The following is an 11,663-nucleotide window of genomic DNA, read 5'->3' as shown; positions in this document are numbered from 1 at the left end:
AATGTACACTACTAACAATATACAACATAAGGCAAATTGAACAAAACAAACAGGCAAGAAAACAAAAACAAAAAAGATTGTGAAGCAAGAGAAAAGATATTATAATACTGTATTTTTTTTTTCTGCATGACTATCTCAATAGATTATAGACTATGTTGGGAATAAATTCACACTACAAGCCCACCAAATTCTGGGCCCAATGGCCAAAGATAGGCCCATGAAGATATTAATTAAATAGCAAAGACTATTTAATTACTTAATAGTCTTATATTCCAATTAGGATAATATTTGAATAAAGACGTCCTACTTATCTCTACAAGATGACTACTCAAGATTATCTCTACATCTGTTGAAGGTTTATCTTTACATGATAGCTGTTGAGTTCTATCTCAACTCTGGACTCTCAAACTAATTCAAATAAGAAGATCCAGTCCAAGTCTACTTCTACAGCCCAAGCCTATAAATAGGCCCCTACACAAGGTACTAAAACATCTTGAATCCTGAAATATAATCACACATATGATTGAGCGTATTGAATTATTGTGCGCTGAAGCACCATATTTCTCTTAAGAATTTTCTGACTTTGGCATCGGAGTGTCCCCGGTTCCCCGGGGACCCCCTTGACAATATTGCCTTTTTTGTAGTGATTTGGAGTGCACGACGATGTATTGAAGACCCCGAAGAAAGCGCATCCACCGTGTTGAAAACTGTTCTAACAGACTACATATCATTTATTACAATATTGAAAACCACAGTCTGAAGAGTGCAATCATTTCGAAAAGAGTAGCCTATTTTTTTCTGCATAAAAGAGAAAATCCACTTCAATAGGAAGCAAAGTCAAACCAACCCATTACAAGCTCGAACATTTCACTTCATTTCGAATTCATTCTCAGGTTTCTGATACAAAATAGGTGCAGAATATCAGGATCCACTATTGCAAACGATAAATCTAAGTTTGATCCGCCATGCTGCGTGACTATTAGGAAAACAAAATCAATCTGCTTGTCAAATTTTCAACATTAAATCCCCCACCAAAGAACTACTTAAGTTTAATTTACTCAATTATTTGAATCCCCTGAGATCTAATAAAAGCAAAACCGTCTCTGTATCCCAATTAACCCACCATATCTCAGCTATAATGAATGAAACTAAATCCGTTACTTTACTCAACCAACCTTGATATAGTTATTTTCAGTTTTGGCATGAGATTTTCCTTTCTTTCGCCTCAGTTTTCTCAGCAAGCAAACAAACAGACAAACAAAAGCTCCAAAAAAATAAGAAAGACCCAGATCATAAAAACCATTATCACACCTTTCTTGGCCAGCGGTGTCCCAAATCTGGGCCTTGATAACCTTGCCGTCCACATTCAAGCTCCGGGTAGCGAACTCAACGCCGATGGTGGACTTGGATTCCAGGCTGAACTCGTTTCGAGTGAACCTGGAGAGCAAGTTGGACTTGCCCACGCCGGAGTCCCCGATCAGCACCACCTTGAAGAGGTAATCATAGTCGTCCTCAGCTCTGTACCCAGCCATTCCTCCAATCCAAACAACACTACTTTCGCTTCAGACAAGCAGAGAGAGATCTGCGTGCTTTGTATCTCTCTCTCTCTACTTTCTCTCTCTAAAAATTTGTTGCGTGTCTTCTTTTTTTTTTCGTTTTACACCTTTTTGGTTTTGTGGGTGAGAAATGAGAACGGCCGATGTCTGCTGGGCTAGCTGGACACCGAAGGAAGAGAAGGATGTGTCCTTTTTGAAAAGGAAAAGCTTTGGGTTCTAGGAATAAGGACATTGATGTCCTTAATGTACCAAAAAACTCGGCATGAATCAGATTTTGGTACTTTGTAATTTGGATATTTTTGTCTTTTTGGTAAATCAAGTAACTTGTTTGGCAGATTTTTGGTGATCTTTTGGAGGAGAAGATGATTATGGGAAGCTACAAAACGGATTCTTAATTATAGAAGTCAATTTTTTTTTGGAGGTATGCTCATATATATATATATATATATATATATATATATATATTGCTATAGCTGTTTATTTACAAAAGAATAAATCTATTATTCGCATTGGATGATCATCAAGCCCGGCATGATGCACGTCAGAGTGATTTGATATTTTAAAATAATAAAATATAATATTTTATTATTATAATTATTAAAATAAAATTAAAAAAAAAATTAAAAAAAAAAGCCTGACGTGCATGAACAGTCATGCACGCCGGTTCATGCACGCCGGCGTTCTTAGTATCATAGCCCATTCGCATCACTCATGATAGTGGTTTAGTTGCCTTAACGAAATTTTCAAAAGTTACACTCATTAGGGTGTGGGTTCCAATTTCACAATGGATTCTGCATATTACATTGATTAGTGTTAGTCTTGGTTCTACTAATATTCTATTGGAACTGGGTCAAGCTATGACTTAATTGAACTTGAGGGAGCGCATATAGTTCCTACCATCTAAGTCTCTTTTGTGCTGCTTGCAACGGGATACCACCTAGCTAGAATAGCTACGATTGGTAGAGCTTGCCAATTTGAATAAAAAAATAAATAAATAAATCTATTCATGTTATTACGCCCACTTCACAGTGACTAATGTGGCATTGGATGAATGGCCACTTAAAAAAAAAAACAAATTTTTTTACTTCCATTCAGCTCATGCAAAGTCACCAATGTTAAGTGAGTATAATAAAATAGGTGTGAAGTGTAACATCACTTTTCACAACCGGCATTTCCGTTAAACTAGTGGATGTCAATTATTAGATATTATCCTCGGATGAACCAATTGGTGCACAAGATTTGAATCACATCAACACCTAGGACTATTGGTTGAGCGATGTTGGTTGACAATCAATTTTGGTTTGCAAATTTTAGTGTCAAAACATAGGTATTTTGGGTTGTAATTGATAGTAGTTGAGTTAGAGTTGAGTCATATTCACAATGTGGTTCAAATTTTCACTCTATGAAGACTTGCTAGACCTTTACTCAATTTTTGCTTCACTTATGCTTGACTCTCACCCAACACTCATGGGATTATAAGCTTTGCTTTGAGTTTACAAAGGTTTTGTGAGTACTTAAACATGTTATAATATTTTTCTTCTATAGAAGAATTTTTTGGTAGCCGACTACTCCCGAAGTGGTATTTCTTTTGAAAAACTCTTTGAAAGTTGTTCACTTGGTTAAAAAAATCCTAAATGGTCATAGATGCCAACCTTATGTTCCAAAACCCTAAATTCCGATCAATCCCACAACAACAACCATTCGTGAGGGGAGTGAAGGATTACTAGGTGAGCGGACGCTAATCTAATGGTAAATGTAACAACCCAACCAATTTATATCGAGGTTGATGGATGGAATATTCTCATATTCCATGTGGTATTACTACTTTTATTCAAGAGAGCATTGGAAACTAGCTTTTCTTTATTTCTTTTTGCCTTTTTGAAACCACAAACACATTTTTACAAAATGTAAGTTAAACATCATAACATCACCAGAGCATCTAGATTGAAAATGAACTTCATATATTAATAAGTGGAGTCTTTATACATCTTGTAGACAATACCTTGTTTATTATAATTATAGGGAAAATTACAGTTTACCCCCCTAAAGTTGACAGTGTTTTTCAATTCGAACACCAAAGTTTCAATTTTTGCAATCCACCCCCTCAAAGTTCCAAATTTTTGCAATTTGACCAATTGTATCCAAAACTTCTCATATTGCCCCTAATTTTTATTTTTTTTTATTTTTCATAAAAAATAAAAATAAAAATTCGGGTGTTCGTAGCCTCCCTTTGCCCATCTGGCCATTTTTGTATCCCCAAATTTTATTTTATTTTTTCATAAAAAAAAATAAAAATAAAAATAAAAATCAGGGGCAATATGGGAATTTTGGAATAATATTGGTCAAATTGAAAAAAATTGAAACTTTGTGGGGGTGGATTGCGAAAATTGAAATTTTGATGTTTGAATTGAAAAACGCTGTCAACTTTGGGGGGTAAACTGTAATTTTTTCATAATTATAATAGTGACACTATTTCTCAAACCTACCTACACCAAAAACTATGGTCTCCTACTCCCTCCCCCTTTGTGGGGGTCTGGACCCTACAGGCTACAAGTGAGCAAAGAATGGAGGAAAGAGGGAGAGAGCAAAGTTCGGGTGTAGGCTTGGCAATCCCAACCCCAAGTGAGCAAAACCTAACTGCTCCAATCCCTGAAACTCTCGGCAGACCTCTAAGGGCATGTTTGGAATTGTGTTTGAATGACCTAAAAGTACTTTTAACACTTAAAAAGTCTGTTTAACACCCTATTACAGAATTAGCCGCTCATCGGGGTGCTAGGATGGCCTCCTGCCATGGATTATCTCCTCTTCAACTTGTCAAGCCTCCAAGAAGATTTTTGTATCTAAAACTAAGCATACCTTCTCTTGAAGGTTAAGGGTCTATTTATAGGGAGCAAACCAGAGCAAACCAGTCCTAGAAGTCCTAGGAAACCTAGAAATTTTGGAAATTTAAGTCCAAGTCCAATTAGAATAAAGAAAACCTAAGTCCAAATCGGAATAAGATTCGCCTAGAATTGCGTTCCTATCTTGCGGGGCGATTTTGGAATTGCGACGCTCCGAATTAGGAAAATTCTATTTCACAATGATTTGTAGCAATTTGAGTTAGATTTCCAACGCCGCTTGAATCACCTCAATCGGATATTTGATCTGAAAGTTATGCCAAAATACGGAGACGTATGCAGAATCCAAATTTGAATCCAATCCGATTTTGACTCCAATTTGAGAAATTCCGAATTAATCATTTTCTTTATTTGATTAAACTTAACCACAACATATAAGTCTTCTGTTATGATTGGCTAAGCTTAATCATCTCAAAGTGTGCTTTTAAGCCCAAAATCAATGGAATTAATTGCATCTTTATTTATAACCTGAAAACACAAAAACAAAACAAAATCAAACAAATAACAACGCTAAGGAATTAACATATGCAAATTAAGGGGCTTGAATGTGCAACATTTGACGCTTATCATTTACTGTTTATTTCACCTGAAGTGAAAAATTTCTTTAAAGCCACTCGTCTGCTGCTTCCAGAAACTTCAAAAAATCTCTTCAGTTTCTGACGCTTAGTCTCTTCTCAATACTTCATCTCTCTCAAATTCTTCGTATTCTCAACTATTTTTCCTTACTCTCCTAAATATGAGAGCATCATCATCATCCGTTAACAACATCGATTTGAATGTTGCTCCTGCAGCATAACCTATTGTTATGCCTAACGTGCAACCGGATGTGCCTGCTGTTCCCCCTGAAGTGCCTGCAATACATCCCGCCGTACCTGTTACACACCCTAATGAAACTGTTACATATCCTGACGTATGGCAGCCAACTTTTGTCTTTGACAATTGTCTTATCACTATTCACGATTCTGTCATGCTCCACGATTCTAATGCTGTAGCAGTGGCCAAAGGTTTCGTAATTCTACGGGATCAAACATTGTTAGCTGATAGGTCGGATACTGATGCTATTAATAATTCATTGACATTCAGTATCCAAGGTTTTGCTTCAGTTTCTGACATGGCACAACGTTTGAGTGCTAGAAATGTTGAGCTGAAAGTCTCAAGAAACCAAATTTGGGTCTTACAGCAACTGCTCAAATACTACAAACGAAAACACGTGGATTTGAAGCAGGAGAATACTCAACTAAAAAAGATGATGTTATCTTACGCAGAATACTTGGGACCAAAGGTGCTAGAAATGGAGAAGAATACCGAACGTCTCCAGCGACAACACGAAAAACTCCGGGTCGATGTTCAGGGGTGTTGCAAGTCTCTCCGCACACACTCTAGTCGGGTACCTCATTAGAAATAAATATTCTCTTTGATAATTCAATTATATAAATATATACGATTCTGCTCAAACTAGGTTTTCTCTGTGCAGAAATAATCTTCCTGGAGCAGCTCTGAGGAATCATCTGCTCATCATTACCACATGTCTCTTTATGCAACAAATTCCTTTTTTTTTATTTTTAACAATGGACACTAGTGTGTAATATTATAAGGAGCTTGTTCTCCATACATTTCTTTTCGTAATCATTCAGTACTCATTCAATATTCATTATGTAATCATTCTGTCATTGTAATAACTTTCTTTAAACAAACAATATGTTTAACAAGTTAATCACTCAATAAAACATCTAAATATGCACAATCACAAGTTATCAACCTCTAAAATACCTTAATATCATTGAACATATATCTTATAAGAGAAATTTAGATCATATCACTATATTATATCACTATATTATATTGTCTTTCAACTCTTACCTTTATGCTTCAAATTACCTCAAGAATAATAATCCATTATCTATACCTAGTAAAAGAAAATTATATCAAAAGCTTTTGCATGTAACCAAAATTCTCATAATACCATATCCACTAATGCCTCAAATTTTAAATATTATTCACAACTTAGGAGCACCAATTCATCCTTAAAACTTTAAGCGTCACTTCAATATAGTTTACCTCAATTATAGAAAACCTAACACCTCAAATTCTAAGAATCACCTCAAAGATTTCATGAATTGTACCTTAAAGTCATCACAATCGTTTGAAAATATCAAAATCCTTAAACCACAAATGTAAATATCAAAATATCTTATAGGTTTTAGGGTATACCTCAGTTGCATTTATCCCTGCAATACTTAAGCATTCACTTCATGTCACTACGTAATCCCTATTCATCAATCCATATATTACAACATTAATCATAGTGTCATTATTGTCATCAACTAAACCTTAGCCATTACCAAAAACTCATATAAACTCTTATATCATTAATTCAGTTCAAGAATCATTTCACAACCGACATCCATAAGACCATTCATTACCAAGTTACTTACACAATTTGTCTCACAACCTAAATCCATAAAACCATTTTGTCACCAAGTTAATTACACAAATCATCTCGCAACCTAAATCTATAAAATCATCATACGATTTTTAAATCATGATCAATAATCTTTTCTAAATCTTCGAAACACCTTAAAATATACTTTTATCAATCGATAAAAATTGCCGCGAATCCAAATAGGCAGATACTATAGATCACAACCTATTTATAAAAATAAAAATTCATCTTCGTCATTAACTTGATCACAATAATAAAATCCTCCAAATTAATCACACTAAGATGATTTTTTTTTTCTTTTTTTTCTTTTTTAACCAAAAATTAACCCTTAGAAAAATGCTCATGCATCATTTATTAGAGACCACACAAAAATAAGCATTCTACTTGGCCAGAATGTGGCTTCTCATTAACCAAAAAAAACAAAATTTGTTTTTTTTTTTAATTTTTTTTTTTGAAAAGTTTACCAGAACCTTATAACCTTTGCTCTGATACCAAAATTGTAACATCCCTAGCCCATTAAGGCTGAGTTTGCCACTTTTCTTCTTTTAGAACAAAAATTTTTAGATCTATAAGGTCTATCAAAGTACTTGATTTTAAATTATACGATAAATGTATAAAACATTCAAGAGATTTTATTACAAGCGAAATTAGAAAACATTAAACTTTAGTTGCGGAATATCATATTATTACAATAACTGATATGAAAAGACTTTGAAAATTAATAATTATTCCCGTCCCCATTCCGGCCTCCTATTCCAACGTCCTTTCTACCTGAAAACAAGAAATAAAACTGAATGAGTCCAAAGGGGCCCAGCAAGTAAAATCCACAACCATAAATAGTTTTACTCCTTGTTCTCAGTTTTGAAAATCGTTTTCACAAATAAATATACATTCAGCCATAATAATACACGTATGTACAGTTGTATCTCTCGTAGCATATACATACTATTATATCTAGTAATAAATCATCGTCATAAATCATTATCATAATGCATCATTATAAATCATCATTGTAAATTATCATAGTATATCATCGTTACAAATCATCATTGTAAATCGTCATAGTATATCATTTTTGAAATCATATCATCATTTTCTCATATTAGGGCCCATGTACACTGTTACCCTTGTGTATGAGGGTTGTGGGTCCTTGTGACCATGACACTGAACTGTAGCCTCAGCCATGCCCGACCGTCAATTAACTCTTTTCTTGGTGCACTCAACGGTCATGTTGATGGAATACCACCTTCTGGCATAGCCTCCTTCTGTGGTTTCGCCTCCATCCGAGTATCGGTACCAAACTCCTCTCTTCCTTACTTATCTTGGGGCCAAAAATACTCTCCTCCATACATGTGCACTCATTTCATAAACATTTAACTCATTTCTTGTACTTCTTTTGATACATCTTAGGGCAACATGTAGAAGGGTTTATCATCATTCTTCTTTCTTATAATCATCATCATTTCTCAACTTTCTTTTCTCAAAATGTAAACTTTTCCAAATATAAGCTTGTTGTACTTAGAAAGCATTTAAAGAAATAGAAACTTTCTAAATAATTTATTTAGAAATCTTTTATGTATGCAACATATCTCCATGACAAGTAAATAAAATAATCATTTACAATTTGATAAAGAATAAATAAATAGCATGACATGAAGTAATTTTAGAAGGGGTAGTGAATTTACTTACCTCTAGACTGAAGCTAAAAGTGGTCTGAAGGAATCTAGTTGCTCCAATCTGACTAACACCACTAGTATATCTTTTGAAACTAACTTTTAAAGTCCGCTATCTCTTGTGTTCTTTCTTTCTTGCAGCGCTTTGTCTCGCCCTTTCTCTCTCTGCTCTGAGCAAACACTCTCAGAAAGAAGAAAGACCGAGTAAAAAGCGGAAGAAAGAAGAATATGTGCTAGAGATGGGAGATGAGTAGTGAAATTGTGCAGGGGAAGAGCTCTGTTTATAGGAGAAAATCAAATACTATTCTACCTTCAATTTACAATTATACCCATATTTTACTATTCCAACTACCCACTTAGTATACTTACCATTGACTATTCTCATTCTTATTTACAATTCTACCCTCCTTATACCTACCATTGACTATTCTACATTTACTATTTTACTTACCCATACAATTCTTCTTACCATTTACTATCATATTATTTCAGAAATTACCATTTTCTAATTACCACTCTCTGTAATACCATAAATTTCTCAAGAATTAAAATCCTTGGCTACAATGGATATTAAAATAACATCATTATCGAAATAATCTATTTAAATAACTTTGAAAATTCTAGGGCGCTACATATGCCCTCTAGAAACACAAAGTTGTTAATTATATTTGAGTTTTATTCAATAAGAAGCCTCATAGTTGAACGTTCTTCTATTTTCCTTCAAAACCTAGAGAGTATCTAGTGTTTTAGAAAAGATTTCTTAGATCCTTTAATAGAATCAAAATCTAGAAATACATATTCGTTTCTTATTGTTGGTATTCCCTACAGCCTACTAAGTTATGCTGCATCAAAATGTCACAAAAACGAGCTACTACACGTATAAAAGGGAGAAGTGATATTTTCGTTTCAATCTCTTAAATATGAAAAATTTTTAGTACTATGCACTAGTCGAATGAGATATGTCTGCATTCAAACAACGTTGACTTAGCTTCATTAATTATGCATTGTGTTAGGGCCACTTCGCATCGCACAATGTTTGACATATGCAAATGCTTCCCCATTCAACATGATTTGACATTCAATATTAAATAAGTAATTCTATTTAGACATTACAACGACGCTATCGCAATATACATAAATATTTAATATAATATTTACGTAATTCTCTTTAAAACTATTTAGGCATTACAACAACCCTATCACAATATATGTAATTGTATCTAAGCATTATAATGGCGCTATTTAGGTGAAATCTCGTTCCATTCCGGTTAAAAAATTTGGTCATTCGCGTGTTGTTACTAAATGCATGAATAGCAATGTGACTAATGTCATACCACTCATAAAGTTAGTTTTCCCCACTTTCTCCTACCCAAATCCTTCAAATCTAAGTGAAAGACTAGATTTTATCCAATCTCAAGGCACCAAGAAACCATTAAAAAGCCCTCCACTCTTTTTCTTTATGTGTGCTAACAACAAATCTGATTTCAATTAGTACATAATCTAAAGAAGGGCATAATAGCGAAATAAAATAAATATTCATCCCATTTCATATCAAACTCCAATAAGAGAAATTAAAATTATTTTAAGTTAAGGCTTTTTTTATGTTTTAAAGTAATTTTTTTTCAAAAAAGATATATATATATATATAATCTTGACGGAGGTAATAAGTGGATTTATTGGCTTACCACAAGTACCATTTATAATATTTTTGAAAACCCAAGTTGCTATTTGATTTTGGTACAAACCATGGAATAGTATTTAACCCTTATTTTTATGCTAAACTAAATATCCAAAAATATTTTTGATATCATTTTTCAATCTCTGTCAAATATAGAAAAACAAATGTCCCCAAACATTTTCAATGCTTTCCTTCTTAGTATATTTTATATCATCATTTTCGAAAATATTTTGAGCAATACTATTTAGTATATTCTTGTCTAATTGGATGTCGTGATAATAAAAACCAGCCTTAAATTAATATTTATAATGATTTTGTGAAAATAGAATCGAACTAATAACTTTCATTTCATGAGACTTAACCTTCGACTAATTGAACTACCCTCAAATCAAATCTATTTAATGGAATTATTCAAATATTTTATATCAAAATAAATGATGCCTTAAGTGGACTATTATTCCTAGACGAGTTATAAAACTCTTTTACGGAAGGGAAATGTTATGTACTTTTTAGTGTTTTTTTTCTATCTTCTTATTTCTAGGGGGATATTATTATTATTTTAAAGAAAAAAAAAAAATTGCTCTTATCTTGTTCACTTAATTTTTAAAAAATAATATCTACTATGAACCTTTTACCAAATGACCCAATCTACTCAAGATACCAACTGAACTACAGGTGTCCATGAACTATTGGCCAGGTGTCGTAGAAGTGGTTACATAGCCCTGCGCCACGCCGCATCGAAAAACAGCCATGTGTACGAGGTTCTACGTGGGTTTGTCAGGCTCCGATTCACGCCCGATATATTACATGCATTCCGGGTCGATATTTGAATTGGCTTCTCTCGTCTGCTTCCAATTCCAGATCTGAAGCTCTCCGAGATCCTCAATTTCTTAGTGTAAGCCTCTCTTATTTTCCACGCCTTGATGTATCTCCTTGTTCTGCTCCGTTTTACATGCCATGATTTACAATTATTTTTCAGTGGGATTAATATTGATCTGCGAAATTATACGCCTTTCTGAGCTCTTTCAATTTGAATTTGTTTATTTTGTAAATGTGACGTACATCTGAATTTTAATTGCTTTAAATTTTTATCAAGATTTAAAATCAATAACGTTCTGTGATCCAATTCCTTAGCTTTATGCGTCGTTTCGATTTTGTTGAGATTCGCTTGAGGTTATGGATTTCGATTGTCGTGGTTTTTGTAATGTGTTTCTGCTAATTTGTATAAACCTCTGAAACGGTGCGTTTCGATTCGCATGGGGATTTGTGTGTGTTTCCGCCTGCTGATTTGGTGCCAATTTTGTGAAGAACTCATAGATGAGCCAAAGAACTAGGTGATGGATTGGGCCATGACTATTAGGAGGTCAAGTAATTATGTTGGAGTCACTGTCGATGAGTTCCATGTTGTTAAGTCTA

At 33.9% G+C, this 11,663-nt stretch overlaps 1 protein-coding gene across 1 annotated transcript; it reads right to left on the bottom strand.

The window, feature by feature from the left end:
* Positions 1-130: 130 nt before the first annotated feature.
* Positions 131-1,764, bottom strand: LOC132172087 (ras-related protein RIC2-like). Its single transcript, XM_059583527.1, has one exon. It carries the CDS (start codon positions 1,530-1,532, stop codon positions 1,167-1,169), a length of 366 nt encoding a protein of 121 aa, XP_059439510.1. The 5' UTR covers positions 1,533-1,764; the 3' UTR covers positions 131-1,166.
* Positions 1,765-11,663: the final 9,899 nt, after the last annotated feature.

The sequence above is a fragment of the Corylus avellana genome, chromosome ca2 (genome assembly GCF_901000735.1).
Source record: "Corylus avellana chromosome ca2, CavTom2PMs-1.0".
Lineage (NCBI taxonomy): Eukaryota > Viridiplantae > Streptophyta > Magnoliopsida > Fagales > Betulaceae > Corylus > Corylus avellana.
Note: the sequence above shows the minus strand (reverse complement) of the source record. Positions and strands in the feature narration are given on the sequence as shown.

Excerpts from the sequence above, each read along its gene's own strand:
- LOC132172087 (XM_059583527.1), bottom strand. The coding sequence starts at position 1,532 with ATGGCTGGGTACAGAGCTGAGGACGACTATGATTACCTCTTCAAGGTG.